Source organism: Trachemys scripta, chromosome 5 (assembly GCF_013100865.1).
Source record: "Trachemys scripta elegans isolate TJP31775 chromosome 5, CAS_Tse_1.0, whole genome shotgun sequence".
NCBI classification, from domain to species: Eukaryota; Metazoa; Chordata; order Testudines; family Emydidae; genus Trachemys; species Trachemys scripta.
The window spans coordinates 135,767,216-135,781,948 of record NC_048302.1 but is presented as its reverse complement, the minus strand read 5'-3'; the positions used below and the strand labels follow the sequence as shown (position 1 = coordinate 135,781,948).

The 14,733-nt window shown below is 44.9% G+C and overlaps 1 protein-coding gene across 5 annotated transcripts in view; it reads right to left on the bottom strand.

Moving 5' to 3' along the window:
* The window catches only part of EXOC6B (exocyst complex component 6B), a 374,729-nt gene that overhangs the window by 178,455 nt on the left and 181,541 nt on the right, over positions 1 to 14,733 (bottom strand). For all 5 annotated transcript variants that reach the window (XM_034770772.1, XM_034770773.1, XM_034770774.1 and 2 more), the window contains exons 12-14: positions 14,635 to 14,732; positions 10,741 to 10,846; positions 9,502 to 9,611 (exon numbers count right to left, since the gene is read on the bottom strand). In XM_034770772.1, the coding sequence (XP_034626663.1) occupies positions 9,502 to 9,611; positions 10,741 to 10,846; positions 14,635 to 14,732 (314 nt within the window). The remainder of the gene's footprint in view (positions 1 to 9,501; positions 9,612 to 10,740; positions 10,847 to 14,634; position 14,733) is intronic.

The following is a 14,733-nucleotide window of genomic DNA, read 5'->3' as shown; positions in this document are numbered from 1 at the left end:
GTATACTAGAGAGATATGAAGGCTATTAAAGAATATTCCCACTTTACAGGTCACTTTAACTGCTGCTGGGAAGCCCCCTCCCACCCCCCACCCCCAAGAAGTCCTGTTCTCCCTCCCCCCACACTCCAGTTAGGTGTAATCTTTTCTTTTTGAAGTAGGTTTTGGAAAGTGACTGAAATGTTGGCTCCTTTGATCTATCATCAGCATCACATTAGGCCTGAAACAACATGGCCTTTATCTCCGAGAGCAAGATGACAGGCAGCTGCTGGTGAAGAAAATCTCAAACTGGAAGGTTCAGAAACATTAATAACTTTAGGGCTCCTGGTAAACCAACCCTGTGACCTTTGGCTCCTTACCCTGTTTAACCTGACAAATGGAGAGATTACAAAGCAGAAAATGACATGGTAAACAAAAGAAAGCCTTCAAGTTAGCTCCATCCACTTGTGCGCTAGGTAGCCTTGCTCTGTACTCTGCTATCCAGCATGTCAGCTCACTGAAGCCTGTGCTGGCAGCAGAAGCTAATGGGCCCAGCAGGCCTCTTCCCATCCCAGAACTCTCAATCCAAGTGATGTAATTTTTGTGCACAGCTGCTCTTATTTCAGTGAGATAAAGGAGACTCTGTTCTTACTGATCTTCCCCAAGGAGGAAAGAAAGCTAGCATAAGTACCTCTGCTCACAGAAGCCACTCTCCAATACCTGTACCCAACAACAGACTGCCTTGTCATTGCAGGTTGATCTCCTCTGCACCGGTAACCGTTGCGTCTCTTCTGGTTAATGCCGATTAGCATCTGCTCTTTTGGGCACTGATCCTGCCAGGTGCTTAGCACTTTTATCTGCTACTGACTTCTACGGGAGCACAGAACAGTCAGTACCTTATAGGATTTGACTCTTGATGACAGTTCCATTTTAAACTAAACACTCCTAGCTGAAGCCTCACCACGTGTCCCTGCCTGGTGCACTCCCTCTGATTCCTCAACTCCTTCCAACCTTATTTGATTTTTATTATGTTGTACTTTGGGTTTGTTAGAGATGGGACAGAACCAAAACCCTAAGGACATTTGGATCCGGACACCAACTTCTTGCTTCAGGTCCATCTCTATCTCTGGTTCTTTGTAGTGTGGTTCGATCCACTGTCATGGACATACATTTTATTTATAAAGTGCTCCCCATCTCCTCCCATCCAAAGCTACTTGTGGTTCTGTACACCACACAATATAAAGATTAAATATAGCAATCGTAATATGAGCCATCCCAGGGAAAATGGTAAAAGCAAAGGGGTTAAATAAAGCCACTACACTTCACAATATAAAGCTAACTGTTGGTACAGAGGATCACCAGCTTTCTTTATAATGATGTCCCATGTTAATAAGAACGGCCACACTGGGTCAGACCAAAGGTCCATCTAGCCCAGTCTCCTGTCTTCTGACAGTGGCCAGTGCCAGGTGCCCCAGAGGAAGTGAACAGAACAGGGAATCATCAAGTGATCCATTCCCAGCTTCTGGCAAACAGAGGCTAGGGACATCATCCCTGCCCAGCCTGTCACCACAGCACAGCTGATCATCAGTGTCAGAGCAGACCGGGAGGGACCCCTATGCGTGGAGAAGGGCTTGCAGAGATTGGGGGGAGAGAGGTGAAAAGCCACACTGATAAGAGAGTAGCGCGTACAGCCTGAAGGGCTGAGGGAGACACAAAAGCCATCTCATTTGGATTGCTGAAGTTAGCCAGTATAGTAAGAGGAGGCCCTGAGATATAAACCTTGGTATCAGAGGCCCGGTATGAGGCCTAAGGCCTGAACTAAAGTAATGGTCAAGACTTTGCTAACATAAAGCAAAGTTAAGCTGTGAGCCAGAGGCAGGCCCTGCTCACAGAAGCTGGCAAGGAAAGGGCTGATGCTGCAAAAAGAGACATACCTAAAAGGTACTGGACACCAGATATCAGAACATACACTATACCGGAACATTCCACAGATAACATGGAACAGGCCGACCCATCCCAATGACAGGGGCAAAAGGGTAAAATGATGGATAGAGTTGTTTTGATCGAACCAACAAGTACAAGGTGAGAGGCGGCACCTTACTACGTAGAAGGGTTGTACCTTGCTGCGTAGAGGGGTTGCACCTCAATACGTCAGGAGTGATGTGTAACTTGTTTGTACCTGTGTATAAAAATGTATCCCTGGGGTGGTGTCTTTGTCCGGCCGAGGGGGCAGTGGAAAGTCCCGCCACGGACTGAGCCGGGTCCATTGCCAAGAGGCATCTATTAGTAGTATGCCCGGTAGACTAAGTAATCTACGGGGAACTGCAATTGTGTCCGAGGTCGCAATAAACCTACTCGACGTGACTTTGCATCTTACTAGACTCTGTGGTTATTGGGGGTTCTCTTCGGGTCTGCTGTGTCAACTATTTGCGCAAAGCTGGGGCAGCACACAGAGGGAACACACACACGCAGCCGAGTGATATCAACATAGGAGAAAGCAGAGCACCACACCGGCAGCATCTGACAACAGCCAGCTTCTTGTTGGTTCCAACATTCATTTCTCCTATTTTTTAATCACTGAATGGAAGTTGAGGGTAGTGGTGGGTAGCAAGCTGGTACAAATTAAATTTTAGAGAGGGCTTCTTGTCCGTGAGCTCCCATTAGAGTCACATGGCTGAATCCCTGCAAAGAAGGGGCCACGTTATGACACGACATGAGCTGCTCAACTTGCATGCAAGCAGGAGAGCGAACTTCCCACACCTCTGTTCTTGTTGCATTGCACAGCAGATGTCTTCTGGAAACCTGCCTGGAGGCCATTCTGTAGGCTTGTGATCAGTGGAGACTGTATTGATATGAGACTCTTTTGCCAGAGTAAATACTGTAACGAATTTGGATGACAGAGTGGGTTTTCTGCTTACTTTGAACACTGCCCGTTTTGCTGTTTTAGGAGTTTTAGCTAGAGAAAGGGAGGTTGGGAAAAAGCCCTTTTTGAAATTAATTATACTCACTTTTATTATTTAAACAACTTAGCCAACACGTAAGCTGTGCACTATACGAAAGTTCATTATTTAGTTAAAACATGGCCCTGCCATCAGGGTTTAGGGATCCAGCAATTTGATCATTGCCTTTACGCGTATATGTCCCAAAAGGATTTTGATAAATTGGAGAAGATTCAGAAAAGAGGAATGAGAATGATTAAAGGATTAGATAACACACTTTATAGTGATAAGCTACACAGATTGAGACCCTTGAGTGTAACAAAGAGAAGGTTATGGGATGACTTGATCATTGTCTGTAAGTACCTACATGGGGAACTAATATTTGATAATGGCCTTTTCAATCTAACAAAAGTTTAACAAGATCCAGTGGCTGGAAGTTGAAGCTAGACAAACGGAGACTGGAAATAAGGCACAATTTTTTAACAGTGAAGGTAATTCATCAATGGAACAATTTACCAAGGGTTCTGGTGCATTCTTTAGCACTGGCAATTTTTAAATCAAGACTGGATGGTTTTTATAAAGATATGCTCTGTTCAAAAAATATTTTGGGGAAGTTCTCTGGCCTGTTATGCAGGAGGTCAGACTAGACGATCACAATGGTCCTTTCTGGCCTTGGGATCTTTGAATCTATGATCCTGGCAGCACATTCACAATGCTTTGGCATGGATGATACTTTCTGCAAGAGGGTTGTTGCACCACTTTCCTCAAGCTAGCTGGAATAGGACAAACTGCTTTGAAAATCGATGGTTTAGTATCATCACTAACTTCACCCTTAAAGCCAGCAATGACATTTCAACAAAAGCCTTTAGTACACAAACAACTAATTCTTAATACCAATGCTTAGCACTTATACACTGCTTTATATCTTCAAAGCATTTCAAAACTAGCCGCTCTTTCTTTTTCAGTCCCCTAATATTATGCGGTCTGGCTCCAGTTCCTCCTTTGATGCATGAATACATCAATTTGTGACATAAATAAGGTAAGTGATGGGTTGTTGGTATGGAATATGGTACAATTTCCAACCTCTCTTTAATGGTCATTTAGATAGCTGGCAACATTGCCTGTTCGAATACTTCAGTTTTCGTTGTATTTTGGATAAGGCTGCTGGAAGACCTTTGGGTTTTGAGCTCCACAGAAATAAGAGTCGATTATTAGTAATAACACTACTCAAATATTCCACATGCTATACAAGATCCATTTACATGACTCCCTTGTGGGTAAACTCCAAATTCAAGCAGGGTTTCTATTCTATTTAGGCTTTTACACTGCACCTACCACAGTGGTATCTCAGAGTGGCTCAGTTGCAGAATGGCATCAGGAGGCATCACAATGAAGGACTTGATGCCTATATACACACCCAGCCACCCCATTCATTTTTAGGGTGGGTAAGTGCTAAGTGACCCTGGCTAATAGTGACATTCAGCATATTTTCCTTTTAGTTCCGAGCAATTGCAGTGTTGGTGAAAGATGCTGTGCTGATAACCCTGGAGGCCTCTGTTTATCCCCAGAGCAAGTAAATCCAGGCACAGACAGTAAGCAGAAAGGCGGTAGTACAGGATTTTCCATACTGCCCCACCAACAGGATTCCCTGCTGACCAGCAATGCCCAGCCCTACTTATCTAGGAATGAGACAATTGTTCGAATCCCCTGGAATGGAAAAATTTGCCCTCTTTTTCTTTATATCTAAACTCCTCAGGGCAAGGTCTCTGTATTTGTAATATTTACATATTTGTGTTTCAGGTTTTTTTGTTTGTTTTTTTAAGTTTGGTCTCAGTTGAGTTCCCGATACAGAACATCTTAGGCTTTTATATTAGTGCCCAACATGATAGTATCTGTGCTCTTTTTCCTCCCTTTCCTACAGTGCGACGTGTTCACGTATTAAAAATCTACTTGGAAACAGACTTATAGACCGAAATAATATGATGGACTCCTCGGCTAGAAGCAATGGTATAAAATGGATTATTTCTTGTATTGTTCTCCATATAGGTCAGATCCTACAAGCACTTAAGCACATGAGTAACATTGATTTCAGTGGGGTTACACACGTGAATAAAGTTATACCGCTGCTTAAGAACGGAATTTTCAAAAGAGACTAGGGGCTTGTTGTCACTACTGTGCTAAATTGGTACCGCTGTTGCAGCAGTGCTGATTTAGCACGTCTGGTGAAGACGCATTCAATCGATGGGAGAGTGTTCTCCTGTTGGCGTAATTATTCCACCTCAATGAGAGGCGGAAGCTATGTCAATGGGAGAGCGTCTCCAGCCGACATAGCACAGTGTAGACACTGATTTAAGTCGATGTAAGTTACTTTGCTCAGAGAGATGGTTTTTTCACACCCGAGTGACATAACTTACATTGACTTAGGTGGTAGTGTACATAAGAACGGCCGTAGCGGATCAGACCAATGGTCCATCTAGCCCAGTATCCTGTCTACCGACAGTGGCCAATGCCAGGTGCCCCAGAGGGAGTGAACCTAACAGGCAATGATCATGTGTTCTCTCTCCTGCCATCCATCTCCACCCTCTGACAAACAGAGGCTAGGGACACCATTCCTTACCCATCCTGGTTAATAGCCATTAATGGACTTAACCACCATGAATTTATCCAGTTCTCTTTTAAACACTGTTATAGTCCTAACCTTCACAACCTCCTCAGGCAAGGAGTTCCACAAGTTAACTGTGCACTGCGTGAAGAAGAACTTCCTTTTATTTGTTTTAAACCTGCTGCCTATTAATTTCATTTGGTGTATTGTGGGAATAAATAAATAACTTTTCCTTATCTACTTTCTCCACATCACTCGTAATTTTATATACCTCTATCATATCCCCCCTTAGTCTCCTCTTTTCCAAGCTGAAGAGTCCTAGCCTCTTTAATCTCTCCTCATATGGGACCCCGTTCCAAACCCCTAATCATTTTAGTTGCCTTTTTCTGAATCTTTTCTAGTGCCAGTATATCCTTTTTGAGATGAGGAGACAAGCCCTACATGATTTAGAAGCTCAAGCCCTGTGACATCAATGTGATTTGTGCTCCTAAATCACTCGGGTACTTTAAAAATTGCCCCCTACATGCTTGCAGAGATTGGGCCCTATATTTGGACAATCAAAGTCCTGTTAGATAACAGGTTGACACATTTAAAGGTTTCCACCTGTCTGAAAAATTCTATTAGTTCCAAAGATAAGGAATATCTTTAAAATGGGAAATTCCAATAGAATTGGTGACATCTTTTAAACCAGTGGAAATTTTTAAGACAACTTACTGGAGAAGAATCTCTAAAACATGCCTCAGACTCATCCCAATGAAGAAATATTTTAAAACAAAGTTTTAAATTGAAATAATAAAGCAAAACAAAAAGTGTGCACACCCATGAAAGCTGTTGAAAATAAGACAGGGTCTTTAAATATTTTAAACATCTTTCATAATCACCTCATTATAAAGGAGAATATTTCTGTCCAACAAATACAAGGAGCTGGTTTAGAATAATAATTAAAAATATATGACTCATGTTTTCTGCCGCAGGGTTTATTCTTCAGGAAAAGACTGTAGAGTACTTTAGAGAACTGTCTATGTTAATGATAGCTGATGTCCCATATCCCATAACAGTAGCCATGACCTTCATGCCTGCTGTGATTGACAGCCTGACCCCAATCACTCCAGGGTGCAAGGTAAGTGACAATCGAGGAAGAAAAAGAAAGAGAAAGAAAGAAAGCAAACTTGCTGCTGGCTTTGCAGCCAAACTTCCTAATAAAAACTCATTCAAACTGTCAGAGTGAAATGAAGAAAGTGTCAACTGGGGTTTTCAGAGAAATATTCAGTATGTTTGGATGGAAAAACACAACAGCTCCACTCCTTTCCCCTTGCCCAAACGCACCCCTCCAAAAAAAAAAAAAAAAAGGATGAAAACTCTTAAGTCGAAAGGAATTTTAATAACTTCTCCATGGGGAGCCCCTGAGGTGGTACCCAGGAGAACACTTTTCTTCCATTCTCTGACAAACCTAATCATCTCTGTACTGGTTAAGAGTACAAAGCGCTTAGCTGCACTCCTCCAAGGCAAGCACCACTGGCGGAGTTAAATGAATCCGATAGCTCTGTGAAACGGGACCATTTTGCAAAAAGAGCAGAGGGCAAGCTAGCTTCAGAAGCCTAAATATTTAATGGCAACCCACAGGTTAACACCTGGGAGGCCCACCAATAAGAGCATCCTGCCATGAGATGATTAAACTCTGGGACTGACAGTGAGAAGGCAGCCACTGGGTCTCAGCTTCCATAGCAGGACACAGAGGATGGGGATTTCTCCATGAAAAGCGTAGCCTACAGGCGTCCCCGATAGCACTGTTGTAAAAGATCAGGCCATTGGTGCGATATCCAGCCTCCAGCAGGGCCCAGTACTTGAAGCTGCAAAAGATCGGGAACAGCCACATACTGCAAAACACCTAGCTACCTGTGTACTGTGCCCGGGCATTAGGGAAGAAGGAACCCTTTCTTGCCCTCCCAGTGAGAATTCACCATTTATTTATGCACCTTCTGCAAGTTAAATATATTACTGTGCGTAAGCAAGGCCCAACTTATAATTACTAGGTTGTATAATTGTTCTCCAGGCTTCCACAGACACAAAAACACTTGTGTAAATAGCACCAAGGCACCTGGGCAGGGAGGAAGGATTGTAAACAAAGAAATTTTGTAGGATATTTAAAAAATAGATTCAAATTTCATTTGTTTATTTATAAAATCCCATGGAAAAAAAACTGAGACACAACTTGTTTGGGAGAAGGCAAATCTTCCAAAACCACAGAGCTCACGGAAAACATGTTCTGACAGCATCTGAGTATTCAGCTTAGCGTGCGTGTGATCCAGTAGTTAGGTCAGAGAACTATGGGGTGGAATTCCTGAGTTTTATTCCTGGCTCTGCAACTGCAACATTGTGTGACCCTGGGCAAGTTTCTTGATCACTCTGGGCTTAGTTTAAAATTGGCATAAATACTACTTACCTTCCTCACTGGGGTGCTGGGAGGCTTGAATGGGAAACTTCTCCTATTTGATTTTTTTTTTCATTCACTGAGAACTTTCTGCAAATCTAGACTCTCGGGTATAGCTCCTCCCTCCAGAAGGTGGAGAATTTTTAATCTTTTTGGTGACGTCAGACCCTATTTATAAGGTGCTTGTTGGCTCACCAAAGCCAGGTGAAACTCTGAAAGTTCTTCTCTAAGAGGGCTTCATGTAATTCCTACGAGTTTACTCCAGTTACCAGTTAGAGAAGTTTCTCTGTTGACTCACGTGATAGAGACCCAAGCTTTTAGCTTTGTAGTCCTGGACTCAGTCTCCATGATGGCTGTCTATAGAAGCACTGCCCTACTTGAACAGGTTGAGTAGGTAGGTGCCTGGAGAGTGATACCTGATGTTTCCGAGGCACGCTTTAGAGCGGAATCTCTTTGCCGAGTGGATCTGTTGGCAGGTACCTTTTCCAAACTGTAAAGGGGAGGGGAGGAAAGGCTGCTGGATGTACAACTTAATTAAGGGAAGAGGAACGGGTGAGCATGGACATATACTGGTATTAAGGGGAGGGCATTACTGCCCTCGGTGACGCTGAGGGGCGGGAAAGGGGGCGGAGGACTTGCTGCTATTCTCTCATTGTGCACCTGTGCTGCTGGACCAAGATGGTGATACACACTTCTGGTTTTGATAGCACAGAGCTTGTCGTCATAAGCTTCTTTGGAGAGCATGGAGGGTGAGTGGTGGAAACAAAAAGAAGGGAAATGAGTCGTTGGAGGAGGAAGCTAGTTGGTCAACTCCATAGGAATGGGAGGGTGTCCCCCTCGAGGAGGGTAAGTGAGAGCCTTGGGAAAGCAGAGTTTTCAAGACATAGGCCCTTGTGTTGTGACATGTCCTTGGGCCCAAGAACACAGGGTGGACCCAGAGGGGTGGTGCCTAGCTTATCCTTTAGTTCCTGGAGTAGGGGAAGAGACCTGTTGGAGGCCACATACTGCCTACACTTCCTACCACTGTAGTAATCTTGGAAGGAGGATCCCTTTAACAGTTAACACTTGACAACAGCTGTTCCAGAACCTTCTCTGGAGGCGTTCCAGGGAGCCCTATGTGAGATTGCAATGCTATGCCCACACTATGAAGTCCCACCAGCCATTGGTCTGCTCACTACCATTGTCAGGGATGGCTGGGCTCAGCTGTGCTGTACAAACTCTTCAGAGGAATCACAGATGGAACAGACCCTAGTCCTCTGACTTTTTATGCAGCTGGCAAGATACTGTGCGCACCACCAGCTGGAAACAGCCACAGCTGTTCTTCAAGAGCTGGCAAGCCCCTTATATCCACGGGATATCACACCACTAAAAAGGAGTGTACCATCTCTGTCCTCTGGCAAGAAGGAACTACCCCCAAATATTAGTACTGGCATGGAGGATTAAGGAGAAAATGAATATTTATAAAGTGTTTTGACATCCTGCAGTGAAAGGAGCTATATAAATTGCAAAGTTATCATATTTACATGAACAATCATCAGTATCTTATACTGTACCTCAGGTGAAGATCTTCTGAGAACTTTAGACAGGCATAGATGAATTCTTTAATCTGATTGTAAACTTTAGGCACAAACTCAGAAAAGGGGAACTTCTTTGGAAACGGTTGCTGTAAAATGCAGGAAAGAATTAAAATAAGGACAACAGCAGAATTTTAACAGGGAAAAGCACCACTCCCAGCAAAACCTAGAGTGTGGTAGCTGCTTTCCAGCTCCATGCTTTCAAATTAATTCTAAATATTCAGCCAGGTTATGCAATAAAACAACAAGCCAGCATTTATTGTATGTTATACAACCGTTTCAGCCAAGTGAAGGACCAGATAATCACTCACAAATGGCACTGTACTGGGCCTGGAGAGAAATCTGCAGCTAGAAGGGAACAGTCAGAGGAACACCTCACCCATACCCATTACCAGCTCCCTTATTCATAAAAGGAAAATACTGGAAGACTCCTCAATGTTGATTTACCACCGTGCACGGCACAAGACATTTTGTTCTCTGTCACCTCTTACTGTTTCTGCCTAAGGCAGGCACTGGCTTACAACACCAATAGCAGGGAGGAAGCAGAGGTCATGTCCTTCAAATCAGCCTCTTACTAGTTTGGCTTCAACCACAGCCTAGACAGGGCCCAAGGGTCCAGAGCACAATGGTGAAGAAACTGGATGCCAAACAGATGGGGAATGGGAAGGGGGGTAAATAATGCCCAAACACCTAACTTGGATTGAACTCCTTCCCCCCGCAAGCCAGTTTGTAATTACACTCACCAGGCCGGGAGCATATATTTGCCAGAGGCTGAGCGCAAGCCAAGCATGGTTTAAAGGGACACTGTGACACCGTTCAGGTCAAATTTGGCCCTACTTTTAGAGTTTTGTGAAGCCCAAGCTTTTACAAAACCGAAGGCAGCGTTCTATTTTAAAATGCTGCAGAAATGAAAATAAACCAAGTCAATAGAAACACTTCCATAAAATCAAAATGAAGTTCCAATGGAAACATACTTTTAAAAAACAAACATTCCCATGTCTTGCAAGCATTGCAGAACGGTGCCAGCGCAATGATCCAAAAGTGAAACTGACTCAATACTGACAAGTCTGCTCTCTTCCTCTAAGCCCAGAAAATGTAAACCATGAAACGTACACGTGATTTTTTTTAAATTATTTCCATTTTAATAATCTTTGGTGTTGTTAGGAACTAGCGTCTTAATGGTATCCCAGCAGGGTCCCCTTTTAGAGGCTTCCTTACCTTTTCCAGCTCCGGATCCTGGAATGGGAACTGTCCTATTATCTTCTTATAAAGTTCTTCATTAGCTACGGGTATAGGACTGTAATTATCTGAATCAAGTATATTTCTGTAAAACATAAGAGAACAGTTATAGTAACCCTTCTTGTGCAGAGAAATAGTGTTACCACCAGGAGCACATCTGTCCAGAAACTGAGCAGAACAGCCAATATCCGAGGTTACTGGCATTCACAAAGGCCTACCATAGTGAATTATAGCAGTGCAGAGCATTTCAAGGTGAGAAATGGGAGACATGTGGCTCTTTAACCTAAAATGGCTAGGCGTGCTGCTCTTACCCAGGTGTTGTCTCTAACCCCAATCCTTTCCCTACACAAAGACCTCTGATCCGAATTAGTAGTGCTTTCGGTCTGGGTCATCTGGGGTTTTCACTTGGGTGAGTAACCTGCCCACTTTACAGTGAGGACGCAGGCTAAATCACTCGAGTGCTGATGATCCTCCAACGCCTTCCCACAATTCCCCCTCCGAGCCCGGAAGGACAGATACCTTTTCCCAGCATTCACTGACAAAAAAGCCACAGTGCAGCTCAGCTCACTGCAGCACAAAGAACTGGGCGATGTGCCTCCAGAAGCCCTGACATCACAGAGGTGAGTGCAGCACTAGTGAAGACACAGCAGCTCGGGTCTGGCTTTGAAGTGTGGCTGGTTCACACCCAGGTTAGACTATCCCAGTGCTCTGGCCTGAGTGTCAGTCACTCAAGATAACTCTGCAATGAAGACATACCTTGTATTTTAGGTGGTCAAAGAAGTAGCACAAGTGAATGTATCACATGGATATCACTTGTGATGAGCGCTCTGAGGCTGACGAGTCACTGAGATAATTACTTGCAAGGCCCAACCAAACCACAAGCCAGGGTCTAACCAGGTGACCATCAGGCAGGTATATAGGCTCCTAATGAAAGCAGTGACTCCAGTCTGCTCCACGTCTCTACTTTGTTGGTAGTTCTGACAGACTGCTCCTATGCCAGCCTATTCCTGCCCCTGCTTCAACCTGTGCCTATCTCCGCTCCTGCTCCAGCCTTCATCTATTCCTACTCAAGCCACGGCAGGTCACCCAGACCGCAGACTGCTTCCCGACACGCTCACCTCTGGTGACCGAAATGGAAATTCCCCTGGCAGTTGGTCCGCAACCTTCAGGGTCAGCTTGCCCAGTTGCAACAGGAGAACAATTCCCTCTGCTCCCAAATCCCAGCAGATCCAGTACTGCCAGCAACAGTCCCTCTGGAACATGGCCCAAAGGTTCCACTGCCAGAAAGATTTGATGGCAGCTGCCAGAAGTTCTGTGGTTTTATTAAATGCTGCTTTTTGTTCTGGATGCATCCCGCAATGTATCCTGATGACCAGACCAAGATGGGTCTTCTCAGTTTATTGATCAGTGAAGCCCTAGAATGGGTCTCGCCACTTCTGGAACAGGCAAGCCTGGTCCTTGCTAATTTCAATGAATTAATCTCATACCCTCTCGGTCCCATTTGATGATCCGAATAGCACTCGTGTTGCTGAAGCTGCCCTGCAGTTTCCCAGACAAGGCCTTTGGCCTGTCCTGCCATATGCCGCCTACTTTCAGTGGCTGCTTGCCGATACATCAAGGAACGAGGCTGGCCAGGTCTACCATTTCTGCCAGGGTCTGAACGATGATGTAAAAGATGAACTGGCCTAGGTCAAGCCCCCACTATTCTGAACTCATATTGAATTTTGCATTGGACCAAGAGTCATATGAGTGACTCCAAGAAAAAAAGACATGCCTGTAACCTCAGCCAAGCCCTGCTCCATTGTGGCCATCTGGATGGACTGCTCCAAAGCTAGAGCCTATGCAGACCCGTGCAACGTGAAGGCACTTCATGGGTGAAACAGCCTTTGCCTATACTGTGGTGGACAAAGCTCCTTTGCCACTGAGTCCCCCCCCCGTAAATCCAGGCCCTTGACAAATCTAGGAAATGACCAAATCCAGCCCCATTAGAGGGGTCCCAGCTGCACATGACCATGGAATCGAGTTCTCCACACAAGCCCTCTCTTCTGCCATCACATATCTTGGCAGCCGCTGTGTTGGTCATGGTCAACCTGCTTATAAAAAGTCACATTTTGTGCCATATTTTCTCACTGCAGAGGTAACACCCCAACTGTTTTACAACCATATCTTGAAACTCCATGGTCTACCATGTAATTTTACATCTGATCTTGGGGTACGTCTTCACTACCCGCCGTATCGGCGGGTAGCAATCAATTTATCCGGGATCGATATATTGCATCTCGTTAAGACGCGATATATCGATCCCCAAATGCGCTCACCGTCGACTCCGGAACTCCACCAGAGCGAGCGGCGGTAGCACAGTCGACGGGGGAGCCGCGGCCATCGATCCCGTGCTGTGTGGACCCCAGGTAATTCGATCTAAGATACTTCGACTTCAGCTACACTATTCACATAGCTGCAGTTGCGTATATTAGATCGATCCCCCCCCCAGTGTCGACCAGCCCAAAGACTGCAATTCATTTCACATTTCTGGCGAGAGTTGTTTGATCTCCTGGACGTGGATCAGCATGTCTCCTTGGCTTATCACTCCCAGACCAATGGACGGATGGAATGAGTGAACCAAATACTTGAACAATACCATCATTACTTTATCAGTTACCACCAGGATGATGGGGTTTTGCTTCTTCCTTTTGCTGAATTCGCTTACAACAACTCTGACCAGAGATCAACCCACCAGAGTCATTTTTATGCCAACTATGGTTTCCACCAACCATTTTATCCATCCATGCCACAAGTCACTCAGTCTCTAACCTAGTTGAACACTTGCACTGCATCTATTACACTGACCTCTGTAGGCACGCAACCCCTCAATCACGGTTAAGGATGAAGTATGACTCTCCACACAACACTTTGGTTCGAGTCAACCTTCACGAAAAGTGGATTACTGATACCATGGCCTACTGTGGGTCATCCAGCAGAGCAAACCTATAGTCTTTGAACTCCAATTGCCCAAAAATATGAAAATACACCCGGTATTCTACATCTCCTGGCTGAAAAAGCATATTGACAACACCTTTCCTGGATGAGTTCAACTGCCTCTCCATCCAATATGGTCCAGGGACATGAGGAGTAACTGGTGAAGATCTTAGACTCCAAAGTTCACCGAGGGAATCTCACTCACTTTGTTGATTGGGAGGATTATGGTCCAAGCTGATTGCTCCTGGGAGCTGGCCAACAACATACATGCCTCTGCCCTACTTCGAGAAGTCCCTGTCACACGCCAATAAACCAGGTCTGAGGATGCCCGATAGGCATCTTTTTTAGGGGTTGAGAGGGAGGGAGGAAGGTACTGTGATGAACCTTCTGAGCTTGATGAGTCATCCCTGAGCCTGAGTGTTTTGAGCCTGATGAGTCACTTGAGACGATTACCTGCAAGGCCTAAGGGCCCAGCCAATCCGCAAGCAGAAGTCTGACCAGGTAATCCCAGGCAGGTATATAGGCTCCAAATGAAAGCAGCCACTCCAGTTTCCTCACTACCTTGTTGGGAATGCTCCCTGCTAGTTAGTAGTTCTGACAGACTGCTCCTGTTCCAGCCTGTTCCACGCCCCAGCCCCGGTCTCAGCCTGTGTCCTGCTCCAAACCCTCCTCTAGCCAAGGTTGGTTACCCAGCTTTGTTTGCAGCTATGTTGGTATTTCCTCTCCCTCTCCCAAGGTGGATAGGCTGCACCAAGTTATAGCAAGTTTAACATAGGCGGAATTTTAGACATAAGCACGCAGTTAGTGTCCCTTTAAATAAAAATAAAAAAACATTTTAGCATGTACATAAAATCTCTGCAAGTAAAGTCTTGCCACCGTGTATAAAAAGCTTCTTACCTGAAAACTCCTGACCATTTCTTTAGCAGAGTGTCACTATATTGGTCTCTGATTTCCAGTAGCATATCAAACAGCTGGTTTACAGGGAAGCCATACCCC